Raw genomic sequence first — 19,704 nt, forward strand, 5'->3', positions numbered from 1 at the left:
GAGTACAAGAGATACTTGTGTGACTCCAACTCCTGAATTCTTTAAGTTAAGTAGTGACGACAACAGGGAGTGGGGTTCTACACCAGAAACTGTTTGTTTGCTTTATCTGATGTGACATGGTGTGGAGAACAATTAGCTATATTGCTGACAACAGCTGAGATTGGAGAAAAAACAACAGCCATAGGGTCCTCTCCTGGCCTCAGCCCTACTGGGCAAAAACTAACCCAGAAGGAACAATAGAACGCGCACACATACGCACAGACAAACAAAGGCACAAACACGCATACAAGCACGTATACACACACAAAAAAAAAAAAAAAACTCAAAAGGAGGATGCATCCATGTTTTCTGCAAGCTGTGTATTCTCTTGGCTATTCTGAGAATCACTTGAGTTGTGTATTATCTAAGAGATAAGGGACTCTTTGCCAGGACTCAGGAAGTGCAGAGGAATTTGCTGCCAGATATCTCTGTGTTTTTGAAAACTGCTTTTGAGCCCACACCTCCTCCTCCTCCTCCTCCCCTCTCCATGGAACAACTTCCTCTCCAGGCTGAGCCTTGGCTCCCTGCACTCCACTGGTGCATCCTCTTCCTGAGGTGGAGTCCCCTTTTCCATCAAAAAACTCCCTCCATTTGCCTTTTCTCAAACACTCTCTTTTTTCCCCCCTCAGAGAGGTGGAGCTTCTATTTCTAACATGAAATTTGGAACCATTTAGAAATGTTCCCAGAACAGAAAGACGCTATATGTATGTGTCTGAAAAGTAACACAAATTTGAGAAAGGACACTAAAGATTCAGGAAAACTTCCTCTAAAACAATTGGTGGAAAGTATATTCTTCTTTCAACATTCTCAGTTTCTATAATATGGGTCAAAGGGCTTTCTGCTTCAAATCGTTGACAGTTCAACAATTTTCTGCTGAATGAAAAGGACTCAACTATTTTTAAAGGGATATTTTAGCATCCATGTAACATTAACATGCAACAGTTTGGACATAGGATGTGGGCAGGAAAAGTAAAAGACAGTTTAAGATGACCAAGCATAGAGGGTGAGAGGGAATATGAAAAGGGAAAAGGCCGCTGGGTGGGGAAGCAGTGGGCCTGTTGTAGGAAGGAGAAGGGTGGTCATGAGAGGAAGGGTGGGCCTGGGACACATAGAGGCAGAGGAACACTCACTCCTGGAGGGTCTCCACTCCCATTTCCTTATACTGCAGCTCCTGCTTCACCTGGGCCAGCTCCTGCTTCAGTCTGGAGAGCTGCGGACACAAGTGAGCACCGGGTTACCATGGCGTACAATGGGCTTCTCTCACCACCATCGCTGGCCAAAACTGCTTAGTCATGACTATTCACATACAGGAATGCTCAGCTCTGTTTATACAGAGGCACACATCAACTCACAGCGGATCACACACTGAGGCATTCTCTCCTGAAAAAGTGATCTGTTACTGATGCAAAAATAACATATGGTGGTTGTGAAATGTGACACAGTCTAATGTATTTTTGAGTATTACAATAATATAAAATAGGACACCGGTGCTGTAATATACTAATTTTAAAGAGAAGTTTAGTTTATCATCGGTTTTATCTTCGTGTCGGCTCAGAGACTACCATGGTTTAGCAGAAAGTGTGTTATGAAATGGAGTTTTAAACAGATGAGCATTTTCTAGACAATGAAGGACTGGCAAAGGATGCTGTGTAGTGCCATACTGGGAAATGTATGACAAACTGTTGTTGGGGGGTTTGAGCTATAGTGAATCTGAAATCCACCTCTGTTGCTTTTGTTTTTAAAATTTCCCCACCCCTATTCTGGAGCAAAAATGCCTAAAACGACAAACCCAAAAAAAAACAGCTGAACCTCCTGAACCACCCTGCTTGTATAAATGAATCAAATCTTGCCAGAAAGAATCCCCCTGAAGTTTGTTATCAAAGTGTCTAAGAGCCTGAACATGTTGCAGGCTACACCCTCATATATTTACATTTTAGAACAGTGTTTGAGAAGGAAAATAATCTCCATCTAGAGGAGCGATTTAGCACCAGTTCCAAAATAATTTCTGTGCATACTAACACCATCTCACATGACCATTCAGGTCATGGCACAGTTGCTGCCTACATCAAATTATAAGTGTTGATTAATGGGTGTTGTCTGCTGTGTCAGTACAAACCTCAATTTGTCTCGAGTTGTTCTAGGTTTGTTCCAGTCGACGGATTTCTATAGTAACATTACAATTACGTCTTACTCATCTTTTCAGTACAAGACTTCAGGTTAAAATGTCTCGAGCCACCCTCACTCATATTACTGATCTCAGAGCAATGTCCTACTTGGCCCTGTGACTCAAGGACCTAGCCTCTGTCTGACCCTTTGATGGTGATCTCATCCTCATCCTCTTGAGGCCCCGGGCCAGAGCCACAGTATCCTGTAGGGGCCACACCCCAGCCCCCTTCTCTGCCCAAAAAGGGCCCCTCACTGCAGGCCATTGTTCTCCTCCGATAATGACTTACCCGCTCTCGTCTACAGGCTATTTCCACTTTGATTTGGTCAGGGTCGTATTTCGCGTTTGAGGACGAGCCGGAGAGCGCTGTGAACACACAAAAAGAAGAGAACACAGGGAGGACCGTAAGTGAGTGAATAGTGATGATTTTAAGGTTAACCTGTGATGGCAAGAGATGAAGGGGGATCCAGTGTCGTCTCCCAGTCTTTGTGTGTGACAGCTGGCTGGAGTCAGAGGAACTGGGTGGAGGTGGTTAAAGGGAGGGTGGGGTGAACAAGGAATGAGGATTTGAAAGATTTTCTATAGATCTGCATCCCCCCACCGGGTCTTGAAGGGACATCAGCAATATAGCATGTCCAGGCCAGATGATTAGGTCAACCAAGGTCGGGATTTTTGTTCTTACTGAGCCTGCAGGTTCACACGCTTCTCATCCTTTAATTTTCTCTCTCAATCTATGGTCATATATATGATTTTTTATTATAAAACACAGAGTTGTGCACATATTCTCAGTCAACTATGGGAGCTGGAAGTCTGTAGGGGACTTGAGCTGGAAATTAGTGCAGCTTACTGCTGGTGATGGAGCGATTGTCCTCAGAGAGCTCATGGAAGAGCAACATTTCCTGCTGAGCCAGCTCCAGTCGCTGCTGCTTGACCAGGTACATCTCCTTCTTGGCTTTGAGGGCCTCCTGGGCCACGACAAGGTACTCCTTCAGCATGCGCTCCTGCTCCTGTCGCCATTGAGTCCGCGGGTTCTCAATCTGGGTGGTCTCTGACAAAAGAACCAAGCAGAAAGGGCAAATCAGCAAATAATGAAGACACATATTCTCTGTATTGATATTAAGGGGACATCTAATGTTGAGCAAAAAGTGAAATCTGGTATTCGTAATATAATTTTTTCCAATCCAGAGTAAATTTTACAGTGTGGACAGAAAGGGCATGGGATGTACTCACTGTTAATGTGGTCGATGTAGTAAACTCCCACTTGCTGATCATAAACTTCCTCCCACCCAAGAGGAAGTTCATCGCCAACACAGTCTGCAAATGTCAGCGGTTTGGTGATCCTGAAAATATTTGAGAATAATTCAGTGCAACAGAAACACCAAGAAATTATCATCTACGCTTTTGTAACAGCTGCAGAGATAATAGACAAACTGTTAAGATTCTCAGTATCCTGCACTTTTTCTTACAAGCAATAAAAACTTTCCTTTACCAATAATCAGAACATTTCATCCATTAAAATGAATGCTTCTGATATAATACTGAGAATCAATTCCCACAGAAAACAGAAAAAATTATCACCATATTTAGTTTTACTGCATTCCCTTGTGAAATTGTACTCAGTTATTCTAGGAATACAATTCAACAACCAGCTCACAGAATACTGGTTTTCTGTCCCTCCCCTCCTACCATCAAATGCTCTGTCTCATTTATTACACAAATAAAATGGCATTTTCAATGGCAATTAAGGGGAAAGAAACAAAAAAAGCAATCATTTGTTCAGAAGGATATTCTCTCCCCAGCATCTCAACCTCTAGTAGCAAAAATACAGGCAGAGCCTATTTAATGAGCTGCAGTTATAGCACTGCCTCTATTATAACTTCAGATTTGTATTCTATTATTATTATTGTTAAGAAAACCCTTGTGTTAGCACATTTTTCATTAGAACTTCATGGTCACAAGCCAGAAGCACACAGTTTTTGTTTCATAGTGAAAAAAACTACAGCATTAAGAAACCAAGAATCCATTATTTTAGAATTGTAGAAAAAATATCACACATAAGTCAAATACTGAATATTCATTAAGCAGAGCATTAAGCAGCATTTCTTTGTACTTAAAACTACTCTTCTTGTATTTGTGAGATTTACAGGATTTCAAATGTACTCCTCAAGGAAGGAACAGATCAATTCAGGTAGCCAGCTGTTGCTAGTTCTGAAGGTACGTCAACGTAAACTGTGTTGATGCCCAGAGACTTCCACAGGACATTTCACACATAACATATCCAAAGAGCCTCATAGCTTGCTGGCTACACCTGCCTCACATAGTCCAAATTCTGGAAAAACGTACTTTAGTAAAGACTAAAGTTTGACATTTCTATGACATAGAAATGTATCATTTTAATGGCATAACAACACTGAAATGGCGCTAAAACAGAGCCAATAAACAGTCAACTGCAAAAAAATAGGCCAAATCCAAATCAAACTGGCTAAAAATAACAGCAGCTAGCCTTGACAAAACCTGATGATAAATTCACTTCCTTTTTCCCCATAGCTGTTTCTTGTCATTGAAATTTTTTTCACCCACCAGCACACCCCGCGACATGCTGCAACAGTGACTACGACAGGGCAGAGCTAATGACATCAGGCTGATACATGACTATGTCTACTAACCCAACACGTATCTGTGAGCTGCGAACCAGTGAGTCTGATGACAGCAGCACATACAGTAACTGATTACTATCAATCGGCACAGACAAAAGGGGGTCCGGCGACGGTGACCCCTTCCACCACAGTATGCTCACAATGCAGACGGTGCAGGAGGCCTGATCCTGGTGAGGTATGCATACAATGAGGGGACGGCCCAGAGAGTCGCTGAGACATTCTGCACCACATTCCTCAGGAGACAGACACTGCAGTGCTCCCCTTTGCACACACTCAGGACAAACTCACTTCACAAGATTATGCTTCCTTGTTTTGTTTTTTTTAAAGAGACAAGAAACAGGTTTTCATGCCAAATGCCAGCAGCACTGAGACACATGCTGATGGTTCAAATTAAAAGAAATCACAGATTTCATCCTCGTCTTTCAAAGGGGCCTTTCACAAATTGGTGTACTAACAACACCTGAAATATTTTCCAATACAAACATCTTGGAGCTGTTGAACCCTCCTTGATGATGAATCACACAGGCTTGTCAGTAACCTTTAACACATCAAATTCAATAAACTCTCAGTGCATTTTGGGAAATTCTGCATTACTTATATGCAAAGCAATATTATTGTTTAGTTAGTTATACAATAATGAGAGAAAATTTACTTGAGTGTGTCGTTCAAATACCCACTCTCAAATACTTACAAACATATTTTAATAAATTATCAGAATACAGAGTACAATTATACTGCCATGGACCTGAAAATATAAATACTAATTGTTATAAATGTTAAGCCTCCCACTAGAGAGGCCAAAATGAGAAAATATTTTATATTTGTGTTTGGAATATTACTTAATTGATTAACAAAACACTTGCCTATTCTGTCCAATTGACTCATCCAGCAACACTGACCCATTTTTAGCTTGTGACCTTTAAAATAAGGCTTAACCAATTATTGGTCTAGCCAATTATCGGGCAAGGTATTCAGCATTTTTTTCAATAATCGGAATCATTATTCTCTTTTTTATCCAATACCTACTTTAAAACGTTTCATGATCCCTCATCATATGTCTGTGAGCAATTCCAGCGAAGTATTACATCCTCTGATGATCGACTTAGAAACAATTCCAGACCAGGTCAAGCAACTCAAACAGAACAGAACAAAAGGTCTCCCGGCTTCGTAGCTGATCCCTACTTCCCCTTAGTATGGCCTGGACTGATCAACTCTGTATCTATTTTTACATGTTTTATACGTGTGTTTATGTACATTTCTATATTTATATATGAAGATTATTTTTTTAATCTAATTTTTGTTTTGTTTTTCTTTTCTTTTGTACTGGCAACTGTTGGGTGTTCTTTGATTGTGTTGTAATTGTCTGAAAACAGAAATTATAAATAAAATATGTAAAAAAAAAAAAAAAAAACAGAACAGAACAGAACAAAAAAAGGTAAGTGATACAAGATAAATATAAGAGAAATTGGGCATAATTCCAGTTTGGGAACGACTGGACTAAATGACTGATCAATAATTGCTACCTATTCGTTTCGCCTCTACACTATTACAAGCATTTTCTCCACAGAAGCACACAAGCTGTTCAGTCCTACAACAGACCCAAACATTCTCCCAAAAAAGAACTGCTAAGGCCCTTAGCAGTTTCTTAAATAACTGCACAAATCTACAACAGACAGGCAATAAGTAGCATGGTGACAGTGTTAAAAGGACCGTCACGTGAGCTATTGAATGCCAAACATCAGGACAAGACAAACACGAGCGCACTCCCTACCTGCTGCTGCTTTAAGTGTTTGTTAAAGGTAAACAAACGTCCAGACACTAACTGCTCTTGTAAATACTTAAACACTTAGAGGAGACAGTTCCACCTTTGCAAACAGGTTTTTATCTAAATAATGACTGAAGGAGGAACCATGACAAGACAAAGCAAAAGCATTAAAACAATATGTTCTGGACTGAGTCCAAACAGAGAGGATGACCACAAGTAGCTTTGGATGGGAAGCTGTGCGACGTCAGAGGGAAGTTAGTCCTGAACTGGCCTCTGACCTCCCCAGGGAGAGAGACGGGGAGAAAAACATGTCCTCTCACAGATCTGAATATCAGAAAATCTGAATGTTTGGTTTGTTACGCAGTCTTGTGACAGCAGCCTGTGTTTTTCCAAGTCATGTCTTGGTCTTGGGAGAGTCTGTAAACCGCTGCATAACAGACTCACACAGAGGAGAACACACAGCAGCATACAGCAGCAAAGGGGTAATGTGACAGCATGCATTTAAAGAATTCAGCCAGAATACAGTGAAATTGAAGCTAGCTCTGCCTGGTATGTCTTCATTTAAACCATTTCTGTCAATCAGCCTCAGTCAGACAAGCTCAAAGAGATATAATTGAGTCAATCCCTTGTCAGTGTGACACAGTGACCCTTAAAAGTCATGTTTGCTGACACTGCGAGACAGTCAACAACATGCATTAACCAGCAGAAAAATGCAGGTCTGACACTGCTTAGCTTTGGTTTTTAACACTAAACACTTATTTCTATAATAACTATATTCCTATAGGATTATTGTTTAGCTCCAATAGGATTACTGTAACTCTACAACAGGTGCTGGCAGGGAGTTTTTAGCCATGCTAATGTTGTCACTGTCTGTCTGTGGACTGGTTGTTTTGGTCCAAACTGAAATATCTCAACAACCAGTGGATGTATTGTCATGAAATTCAGTCTCCCGAAGATGAATAGTAGTTACTTCCTAACTTTACATTCATACAACCATCAGTTTTATATGTGCAGTTTTGAGTGAAATATAAAATCTGATTTTTAGGAAAGTAATTTAGAGCATGTTGGCATTATGATATTAGTTTTCAACGTACCCTCAAACGAACTAGATGTGTGTGATGTGCAGTTTGGTCAAGAAAATTAACCAAATCTAAGCTTGGAATTGTGATGCATTCATCAAAATGACTGTAATTCACATTTCTCACTTGAAATGAAGTATTTACAATAGCTTTGGTAAAAAACAAGACATTATGTGCTCCTTGGCACTGCCGAGAAACAATTACTGAGTCAACAGTCGCATTACGAAAATTCAGGGACTAGTCAGCTGAACTGCAGCCTGAGTTCACACAGGAGCAGAAAACAGACAAGTATGGAAACAAGTTGGAATGATGGAGAAAAAAAAAACACTTGGCCAATACAATAAATACAGAATGGCTCAAAAAAATTATACAGAGGAGCATGTTCTCAGCAAGTCGTTGGGAAACACATTTAGCAGAGTGAAATATATCTTTAGAGTTTATGTGCAGAGTAGTGAGATAAGTGCTTAAGTTTGTAAAATATCTATAGTATAGTAACCAGTATTGGTATCACCAGTGGGCACTTGGAAAATTGTTGTACGTGTAGATTCCAGGTATTTTCAATTTTTGTCAGATAACTCAAGAAAATACATTTGTTTACTTTTTGAACAATTTCTGGTACTGTAAGTTTGTGATACTGCACAGAGGACATTTTTGAGTTCTTCTTACTTCTAACCACGGCTGTGCTGTTTCCACAGAGGTGCAAGACTTTATAATGCAGGAAAAAGTAAGTCCACAGTAAGAAAAAATTTGCAGAGTCAGAAATGGTTTTGGAGCATTAAAACACCACTGTGCCCAGCCTCTCTAGAATCACCGTAGACTTATAGGTTGCAGTCTAATAGCTGGCTAAAAATTACAGCTGAAATTTTTTCCTAAATATTTTTCCTTGACCTTGATGGAAAATGTCATGAGGTCAAGGAAAGATGTCAATGAGAATTGAAAAGGACATAGGAAATGACAACCACAGTCCAAAGACTTTACCAATACTCAGCTATGCAAATTATGCTGCGATGGATGTTGTCATCTGTGAATAGTGTGTTGCTTTGAATGCTGTTACTAAAAGGAATTGTGTATTCTATGCTAAAGGAGAAAAGACGCACTGAAGCACCTTTTTCTTGGCATTTAAAGAATTCAACCTTATGGCTTAGATACTTCTGGGTCACTTTACTCAGTTAGGAACCTTTTTAGATTTAAAGACTATTCATTTCTATTGCAGAGTGCAGATTTTCAGCTTTTCTCTGTCAATATCTTGAAACTGTTGGTCTGACAAATCAAGACATCTGAAGATGTCACTTCAGGTTCTGGAAAACAACTGGATTAGTGGACAATTAGAATAATGACTGGTGGCAGCTCTAGTGCTGTATCTCAAGTCAAGCATTGAAAACAATCAAAGACCACAAAACAAACAAACAAACAATAAAGAAAAAACACACGCACGCACGCACGCACACAGACACACAGTACAATAGATTGGAAAATCACCAGAAATGTGAAGTATGTACAAGTTTGTAATGTACAACTGGGCTTAAGCACAAAAATATACATGCATGGCTAGTTAAGCTGCTCAAATAGAAACAAATGCATGCGGTTATTAATAAGGGCCGATGTTTTGTTCTAAAATTTTACACATTCTCCAGGATCCTCTTTCGATCCAAGAAGAAACAGAAAATGAGACACTTATCTGAAATAGAAAAACTAGAGACCGAGAGAATGACAAGCATGTTCAGCTGTGGAGGAATGAAATGCTGCAGGGCCTGCTCGTGTCTCACAAATTCCCAGCAAAATATATTTAGTTGTTGAAGACATTTGCTAATTCTAGAATAATCTGTGCCATCCTGGGTTGTCCCACAGGATATTTCTATCTGTAGCGGGCCCCCCTCTCCCCTTTGCCTGGTGACGGGCTGCTGCATGGGAAAGGCATGTGAAACAGGAGTCTGGGCCACCGGACCTCGTCTGGTTGGGTCATCCCCACCAGCTCCTTCGCCTTTGTTCCTGCACTACGACAATTAGGATGTGCCACCAAGATGACAGTGCATTACACTAAAAATAATATTGCTTCTCACATTTCATTACGGGACCCAAGAAGCTGGGTTTATGCTCTGGATTTGGGTTACCATCCTTCAGTCTGACCACAATGAGCTCACTAAGAATTGACAGCCACATGTTTTCAAGCTCCTAACAAAAATTCAAAGCCACTCCTGCCGCCTTTCATATGGTTCACTCAGTTCACATTAAATTAAAAAACATTTTGTTGACTACTCCTCCAACTCCTTCAATTTAGACATCTTGTCACCACAGAGTGTAGATGTACTGCTTTTATGACACTGGTGCTTAATTGTGTGATGGTTCACTATATAACTGCGCCAAACACTAGTGTGATAAAACACCCAGAGTCAACCACAGCAGAAGACTAAAAGCAAGCTGCATGCCTCAAATCAAAATCACAACGATAAACTTATCCAGCCACTGAGAGTCTTTTATCGTCACCGCAAACCAGCTGCTGAAGTCTACAAATACGATTTGAGGCTCGAACTCTGGATAACAAGCATTGCACATGCAGCCAGAAAAACAACAAATGTGATGACAGCAACACAACGTTGTAGGCATGAAGCGAGATTAGAAATTCTGCATGTTCCCCTTTTAACTCCAATTTGCACCACAAATGCCACCTGCTTTCATTCTCATATTGTTAGAGGGTGACAGACACAGTCTCTGAGAAAAAAAAAATCCCCAAGTGTCGTTGGCCTAAAAATTCCTTTCTGTGTTAAAAAAGAAACGTGAAAACAACTTTGGGAGGAATGTCATTTATGTCCAGCCTCTCTGAGGGCTGGCGCAGCATTTCAGAGCGTGGCCTAAAGCAGCCGACTGACAGACAGACGGACAGACACCCACTTCTCCCATTATGTGTTGAATCTTATGGAAATAGGTCTCTATAAGTAGACCAAGATCCCTGTCTCTGTACACATTTAGACAACGTCTGGACACATGGAAGGGAGCGGAGCACAGTTGGGTCAACTGTGATCCAAGTGAAACTGTCTCGCTATCAGGGCTGGAAGAGGAGGCTGTGTTTCTCAACTCTAATATTACTCAAGTACAGGTGGAGCACTTAAATAAAAAAGCAAAAGGAGCTCTTTAGAAGATCACTTTGAATACTACAGCACATATAAACACGGTGACAGGACCATAACAGCATCCAAGCCATAATCACTTTAATCATTCATTTACCCTCAACCAAGCGGTCGAGGCAGATGGCTGCCCTCCCTAAGCATGGTTCTGCTGGAGATTTCTTCCTGTTAAATAGGAGTTGTTTTCCTTCTCACTGTCACAATGTGTTTGTTCAAAGGAAATCATTGGATTTGTTGGGTTTCTCTCTATAATTCAATATTATATGATCTTGACCTGTGTTCTGCATGTGAACACCCAATCTGGATGTTAAAAGCCCATTAAATGACCCATTATCAAAGCACATCATTACTGTACACATGGGCCAGTAAAGACCCATTGTGAACATTGATAAATAGTAAGTAACCCTGACAACACAGGCAACCTCTTACAGTCAAGGGATTAAGGCCATGCAAACTCATCACCCTGGAAACATGCAAAATCTAATGTGCTAAACATAGTGGCAGGGTGTATTTTAACCCAAATCACAGTCCTTTTCTAAAACTTGCCAAGTAGTTTTGGTGTCTAAACTTAACCAAACACCAACAAAAAAGCAGCAAGTGAAAACCAAAATCAAAATAAGACTTAAGTCCAAAAATAATACTAAAAGAGACTGGACTTTAAATCCAGTTTCCTGAGTGACATTCCACTGACTTATGCCTCTTTCATTCCCTTCCCCTCTAAATGCAGACCTTTTTTCCTCTTTGTCGGCACAAAACTACAGCTCTACCATCATTAAATAAGGTGGTAATGGAGTAGCATACTGGCCTGTACATAAGTGGAATATATGCACTGATAAGAGACAGATGTCCTAAGATGACTTATGATGTAAACTGATGCTTTATAAATAAAACTGAACTAAACTATTGCATCCAATCTCTAAAATCAGTAACGCCTTTCATTGTAGCAAACGTATTCTCTCTGTAAAGAAGCTTCGAAATGTACTTTATTTTAAAACAACAGTAAGGCACTTTTTTTCATTTAAAGCTCATCAGTTAATATGTTGTATTTTTCAATCGTTTAGTCTGTGAAAAAGTTAAGTGTTAAAACAAGAATGGCTTCATAGTGACTCCAGGAAGTAATTGTGCCTGGCCAAGAAATACCTTAACACATAACTCCCTGTGAACAGAACAAAAGTAAGCATTGAAATGGCAGTTAGATGGACTTTATTACCTTTGGACAGCTGCTGCTTCACATTTGCTGTACATACATGAGAGCAGCATCAAGCGTCTCCTCTCACTATCAGCAACCAAACAAGTAATCCTTCTTTCCAAGTGTCAAGCCACCACCCATAGTCAGATTAGCATTTATAGTACAAATATAAATATTTAATGAGTAGTTTATTACACTACAATGTAGTTTTAAGTAGCTATAAAGCAACTCAAAACTATGTGCTACTGTACAGATAATAAACAGATAATTAATCACTATATTTTATTACAAAGCTGTAATAATGTCAAATATGTTTTGATATGGGAAGCTATAATTGTAGGTAAAGACTGTACACTAATAAACACTTAAAGATGGATTTAAATCTACTTGAGGTTACATTATATAGTGTAAACTGCTTCTGAAGGCTGAATAGACTTGTTGGGCAAAGTTAGAATCGTGACCACACTAGACTACTAGCAAATAAAAAGCAGTTGAATCACAGTAAAAGGAGAAATATTTCTAGTTTCTTGTTACCTCGAGTGTGATGTAAAGAATAGGCTGCAAAGTACAGAAACTTCGATACCAAATAGCTCTGCCGGTGTTGTCAACTGCATTTTTCTTTCTTTCTGAATAAGAATTGTGCAGATGTGTGGAAGGGAACAAAAAAAAAAACAATGGTGGCCCAGAGCTCGAGGTTGGTCCACAGAGTCTGGCATGTCCTGTTTAGGTAGCGTTCTTCACAATATACACATAAAACACAAACAACCTACAGGTCTGACTGCCAACTGCAGCCGTTGAAGAAGGGCATCAACTGAGAACTCGTGCAAAGCAGATTTTAAGCCATCAGTGACAGTTTTTATTGTTGTAAATCATTCAGAAAACAGGCTTGTCAGTTGAGAAAGCTGGACATCAAAGGGGGGGAAACGCCTGTAACACTAACTGCTGGAGGAAAGTGGTTTGAGCTTCCAGAACAAGGAGCGAGGTGAAAGACGAAGACAAACATATTGTGTGTCAATGAAAAAGAACACAGAAAACACATAGAGCCAAATGACACCGGATCAAGCAATGGCATGTTCGTAACCTCCCCCCACCAAAAGACAAAAAAGAGCCATCATAATGAAAACACTGGGGGAAGCAAAATAACAGCGGGGTTCAGCGCATGTGAATAACCTTTCGGTGCTGGAAACACAGCTCACCCTTTCCAGAATAATTGAATTTGGTGTGCTTTGTGACCAAGTATAAAGGCCTCCCTTTGCTGAGCGGCAGGCCGGCCATGGCTGTTGCATAACAGAGCTAATAAAGGAGGCCTATAGGGCCCTGGATGAGAGGAGGAGGTAGACACGTGGGAACTGCCTCTGTTCTGTTGCTTTGTCTGGGGCCGCGAGCAAGCACAGCCCCTGGGCATTAGTGTAGGCATGCCTAACATAACGCTCATTCCACAGTAAGAAAAAAGCCCCATAGAGAGGCTTGGCTTATCTTCAGGAGCTGGCCAGGATCTGCTTGAGGTATCCACCTTCCTCAAAGACATGAGCATCATCAAGAGTGAACGCAACAGTGAGGGAGGAATGTCAATGTGAGCGTGAACAGGGTACATGCTCATAGATGCCAGTTTCTCAGGTATCTGTGCACTGCATTCGCACATCGATTTAATTTTTCACTACATGCTGTCACCAAACCTAAACGGCTCCATCTCCAGACCCTCCACAGTCTGCATACATCCAGCGGGCGTGCAGGAACAAACTTGAACTCTGGCTGATACGCGGCTCCATTACAGCACATCATGATCACCACTGACAATTATGTTTCAGCTCAATGGCTCTTGTGTTTCAGTGATTAGGCGATAATCCACCATCGACACGCCTCTCTGCGGGTCAGCAGACTCGAGGCTCGCGCACAGCCAACAGCCCTTGCTGCAAGCTATATGACACGCCGGATCACAGGACGGCAGCACCTGCACGCTGCATCGACACTTAAGGTGGTCGCACAAGACACTGCATGGTGCTTTTGTTTGCTAAGCATGAATGAGGCCTTGGTTGTGCTTCAGACAAAACACACTATGCCCAACATACAGAGCGTTTGGTCACTGCCAAATAAGGCATGTTTCAGTCCCCAAAATCCCTAAGTTTCACAATGTCATGAAAACAAGTCTCCAATATAAACTACCAAAGCCAAATAAATATTGGTATCTGATAACTTATCAAGCATATTTTTACAATTACTCATTGGAGATTAAACTCAGACTTTCTTGTAATCCCAAAAGAATTTACCAGGTCTGTGATAGCAGCTTTTGAAAGTCTGGCAACTGAAGTTATTGTCAGAAAATAATGATAATATAACAGCAATAACAGCATCACACTCAAGACCTTACATAACTTGGTGGGAAGATTAGAGAAACTTATAGAACTAACATATTACTGATCACCAAAAGATTTTATTCCCTAATTAACTGTTATAAAGCCAATATGCTGAGCAGTCACTTGTTTTGCTGCTTACATTTTTAAGATATACAATTGGCTTTCTGTCTTGTATGACTGTACACAGATTATTTGGGGGGTTTCGGACGGCTATTCAGACAAAAGATGTATTTGACCGCATAAAGAGGACTTTCTGAACAAGTAGTGAATTACAAATCAAAATCCCAAGTTCAATGCAATTAGGAAATCACAGGGACAATTTGGGATATACATTATGCGGCACATATGACCAAAATGTATTTTATATTATTATTAATTTATTTAACTTGACTGCAAGGTATGCAGTACTAATATGCTGCTCCTGAGCTAATTTGAACGTCAGATATTCTGTACAGAAAAGTTGTATTATTTTTTTGCTGGAATTATTTTAGCATTATCAATTTATTTGTATACCTTAACAAAGTCACAGCTTTTGTGATTTGAAGCAGTTTCTATCTTTAGGTTCTCATCACTGCATTAGAATATAGAGCAGTTCAGTTTTGATAGTATCTCATGACTCAATGAGGCATCACATTTTAAATCTATCACACAGTGAATAATGAAATGAAGCTTTAAAAACTTGGATCACAAATCTCAACATTTGTAAGAAAAATCAGAATTAGATATTTTCCTCATATCGTTCAGCCCAACTGCATGATCCCCCGCAGGAAACTGCATTTAGTTAGGCTGTCTTCTCTTTCAGGGAATCACATCAATGGAATTTAGTAACACAGTCAAATAGATTGACCATGTCTTGTAACCATTTAAGCATAACTTTGACAAATAGCTTATTGAGAGCCAACTATGTGACACTGATGTAGTCTTGTTCCACATTTAACAGGATCACAGTCATAATATATCTACATCTGAGTAGATTAACTGTATTTAAGTGTATTTTATTAATTGTTTATGCCTTTTGTTTTCTACTGTTTGTGTTTTTATTAGAAAATAGCTTGACTTAACTACTATACAATCTGTGCTATATTAATTCACTTTGGTTGGGCTACTTTTACATTTAATTAAATGTTTATTGATGTTAATTATCTATTTTCAAACAAATAAAGATAAGGTAAGCAATCAACTTTAGATAGCAATAAGTCTTTTTTTCATATGCTCTAAAACAACACAAAAGTAATCTTGAGATAAATCATCATATACTGAATAGTAATATTTAAATACCCAAGCTGCATCTGACTACATTTTCTGATTCCACATATCACCTCTAAGAAATCTGATCAGTATGTTCCCCTCAGTTCAAGCCTCTAACTCATGATGAAGGTCTGTAATGAGATGTGACAGATACCAGGCAGGAATCCTGACACTGTCATCCTTTGATTTTAGTTGTACTTCAACAGAGCAGCTGTCAAACCACTATGAAACTCTTGTAATGGGTACATTCATCCTCTCAGCTTCTCTGCCATCCACATCATGCTTAAGTGGCATGCAAACAGTCATTTATCTGCAGCTGATGCAAACAACTGCATTTTTCAAGAGTGGCAACACCAACTGAGAAGCTGACACCTTTTTGTATCTGTTGCATGTTAGCAGAAAGTCAGCTTTAGCTCTGCGTTGTGATGTGATTTATTGGAAAGTCAGCATCAGGTGGTGACAGAAGACATTCCTCTGGCTAGATAACCAATAAATCACCAAGCAGCACCAGAACAAATGCAGAAAACATTCTTTAGTCATGCAAACGCACAAGCGCAGTGTGCCCTCCCTTGTACACTGACGACTATAAGATCTTGTGAAACTGCTATCAGCTGCACACAACAATGCTTAATCAACTTGCAGGGAGGAGGAGGTGGGCCCTTCAAGGAAATCAGGTTCTTCTTATCTAGATTACATGCAGCTACTGCATTCCCACTGCTGAAATCAGCTGCAAAAAATCCGGTGCAGAATGCGCTGTGCGCAGCTCCACATTGCCCTTTCCTTTTAAACAAAATTCAAACTGGACTTGTGCCTCCTGCCACACTCGGCAACTTTGTTTTTGTGCATTTCTGCCTTTCCCTCATTATACATCAGAGTGAAAATACTTGCTATAATTCCCAGTAATCTCACAAAGTCTGCTTTGAACGCCTGAATGAGCCAGTTTCTGGGTTGGTGAAATCCCAGTCCCCACAAAAGCACATCCTTGCAGCTTTCCCAGTGGCCCAACTAGCATTCCTCACATATTTTCACAAAGATTTCTGGGAGTTGGAGTTTAAAGCTCTCCTTGTGCTACACTACAGTCTCAAATCCAGTGAAACACACACATTGATGGCCATTTTGGGATGGCAGTGATATTAATAAGCGGACTTTAAGAGCTGTTCTTGACTCTCAAAGAGGTGTCTGCATGAAAAGGAAAGGAGGGCCGGATAACAATAGCTCTCTGTATTAGGTGTGTGAGCCAGGAATGTTTCAGGTCACTGGAAGTCATAAATCTACAGAGCTTACTGATGAGTCTGAATGACTGAGGTTTGAGGTAGACATCAACTTTTCTCCTGCATGCAGGAGGCAGCTCAGGTGACCATAATGACTGGACTGAATACAGATTGCTGGTTTGGTGACAACAAACTAACCAAGGGAGGCAGAGCTGCTGTCAAATATAATGTCAAAAAACTGTCAGACTTTGTGTTTTTAAAAGGAGAAATATCACTGTGAACATCTGCTGCATGGTAGGTGACCATGGGCGTGTTTGCAAGGGAACTTCTTCAAGAGTTGGGGAGGCCACAACTCCTGCCAAACCTCAGCTGATCCATCGGTTGTGGCTACATTATCCACCGCAACCTCGTCTCACATTAAAGGGAGGGGGGCAATTTTACAGCCCCGGTCCCGAAAAAACACAGCCGTGACTGGGAGCCCCCTCCCTGCAGCCGTCCTGCCATCTCCTCTGCAGTTTGTTAATTTAACTTTACTTGTGTGAGTGTGTGTGTGTGAGATCCCTCTCCTCCCGGGCCTTTAGCATACCTATCTCTGGGGTCAATCCACGAAGTTTGCCGGGTGTTGTGGTCGATGAAAAACACTCTGCCATCGTAATCCCGGGCTTCCTCCCAGCCCGCGGGCAGCGGCAGCTCCGAGCTCTCTCTCCGCTTACCGCCGCTGACCCACGGCATAGCGTCGAGACGGTGAGAGGGCTGAAGCCCCCTGCCCTGCTTTTTATCCCCCCGAAAAAGTCGCTCCTCACTGCATTACAACCAGCTCGACCTCGACGTGCTGGAGAATAGTGAGGCGAGTATGAAACTTTCCACCAAGGTTGTCCGTAGAAAAAGTCCCGCCGGAGGTACATCCAATGTCCTCTGTCTACAAACCCCCCGACAAACGGCGGTGCGGCGCTCTCACGGTCCTCGGTCCTCCATGTTCGCCTCCTCCACCATATTTCATTCCTCCGTGTCCATATTCGGAGGCGGATTTGCATAAACGGTCGGACGTACGACTGGGGGAGCTGCTCCGTCCAATGGCTGAACTTCAGAGCTCCACACTTTCATTAGAACTTATTAGTGCAGCGAAAACACGTTTATCAAACGGTTCATCTCGAAGATAATTCACTCAAAACTAAAAAAAACTAGCTTAAATTCTTTAGCTAACGCAGCTTTTTATCAGCAACCTGTTGATTCCCACGACAAATTTGTCCACTAACTCCACTAAAAAGTTGCTATTCTAATTATATAAAGATGGAATATGACTAAAATATGTAGTTTAAACGTGTTAAAGTTTAATTTAAATGAACGGACAACTCCCCCTGAACACTAACCCTGGTTTGTTGTTGACTGCGGGACCGTTGCAGCGGTGCAGCTGCGACGCCTTCCGTCTGTAAAGGAAACAGCAGCCGCAGTCAAAGGTTCCACAGCAGACACTGACTGTTCCTCAAGTAGAAAAAGCAGAGTACCAATACAGCAACCAAAATAATAATAATAATAATAATAATAATAACAATAATAATAATAATAATAATAATAATAATAAATAATAATAATAATGATAATAATAATAATAATAATAATAATAATAATAAACGCCATGTAAAAGTCCTGCATAGAAAAAAATACACTAAACATGACTACAATATAGCAATGTATAAATACTCCACTGCAAGTAAAAGTCCTGCATGAAAAATCCAACTTAAGTAAAAGTCTCAATACAGGAAGGTAAAAATGCTCAATGAAGTATCCTACTTAAACCAAAATACCAATTGCACAATGTAAAAGTGCTCCATTACATAAATGTCCTGCATGAAGAAAACCATAATTTAGTAAAAGTACCAATACAGCAATATAAAAGTACTTGATTACATATAAGACCTGCATGAACAATCCTGCTAAAGTAAAGGTGCCAATACAGGATGTTAAAAAAAAAAAAAAATCCATTACAGGTAAAAGTACAGATGAAAAATTCTGCTTAAGTAAAAATACATTATCACAATGTAAAAATACTACATTATATGTAAAAGTCCTGAATGAACAGTCCTGCTCAAGTGAAAATACCAATATATTTAATAATATATCAATGTAAAATACTCTGTTACATCAAATTTCCAAAAGAAAAATGCTACTTAGCTAAAAGTGCCAATACAGCAATGAAAAATACTCCATTACAAGTAAAAATCTGGCATGAACAATCCTAATTAAGTTACTAATACTGCAATTTAAAAATACTTTATCACAACTAAAAAGCATGTATGAAAAATTATTCTTCAGTAAAATTGCCAGTACTGCAATCTAAAAATACTTCATTACAAGTAAGTCTTGCAAGTATTAATACCACAATGAAAAAAAAAATCTTCTATTGCAAGAAAGAAGTCATAATGGAAAATTCTGCTTATGTAAAAGTACAATATCGCAAAGTAAAAATACTCCATTACAAAAAAAGTCCTGCATGTACTATCCTGCTTAAATATAAGTATGAATACAGAAATATAAAAATACCTGTTACACATAAAAGTCCTACACAAACAATCCTACTTAAGCAAAAGTACCATGCAAATGTCAATGCTAATGCCAATGTAAGAGTAGTTCATTATAAGTAAAAGTCCTGCATGAAAAATCCTGCTTATAAAAAAAAACACCACAGACATGTAGAAAAACTCAGTTAGAAGAAAAAAAGTTCTCTCAAAAAATCCTGTAAGTAAAAGTATCAAAACAACAACTTAAAAAACAAGAAGTATCTGTAAAGTCCCACCTAAGTAAAAGTGCTAATACAGCAATGTAAAAATACTCAATTACAAGTAAAAGTTCTGCATTAAAAATCATACTTCAGTAAA

General features: G+C 39.9%; 1 protein-coding gene across 1 annotated transcript in view; it reads right to left on the reverse strand.

Moving 5' to 3' along the window:
* Nucleotides 1-18,108, reverse strand: part of wwc3 (WWC family member 3) — a 38,258-nt gene extending 20,150 nt beyond the window's left edge. The window contains exons 1-5 of the mRNA XM_023290122.3: nt 17,415-18,108; nt 3,434-3,543; nt 3,051-3,251; nt 2,493-2,569; nt 1,170-1,249 (exon numbers count right to left, since the gene is read on the reverse strand). Of these exons, the coding sequence (XP_023145890.1) occupies nt 1,170-1,249; nt 2,493-2,569; nt 3,051-3,251; nt 3,434-3,543; nt 17,415-17,560 (614 nt within the window). The 5' untranslated portion in view covers nt 17,561-18,108. The remainder of the gene's footprint in view (nt 1-1,169; nt 1,250-2,492; nt 2,570-3,050; nt 3,252-3,433; nt 3,544-17,414) is intronic.
* Between the last annotated feature and the right edge of the window lie 1,596 nt (nt 18,109-19,704).

The sequence above is a fragment of the Amphiprion ocellaris genome, chromosome 2, assembly GCF_022539595.1.
Source record: "Amphiprion ocellaris isolate individual 3 ecotype Okinawa chromosome 2, ASM2253959v1, whole genome shotgun sequence".
Classification (NCBI taxonomy): Eukaryota; Metazoa; Chordata; class Actinopteri; family Pomacentridae; genus Amphiprion; species Amphiprion ocellaris.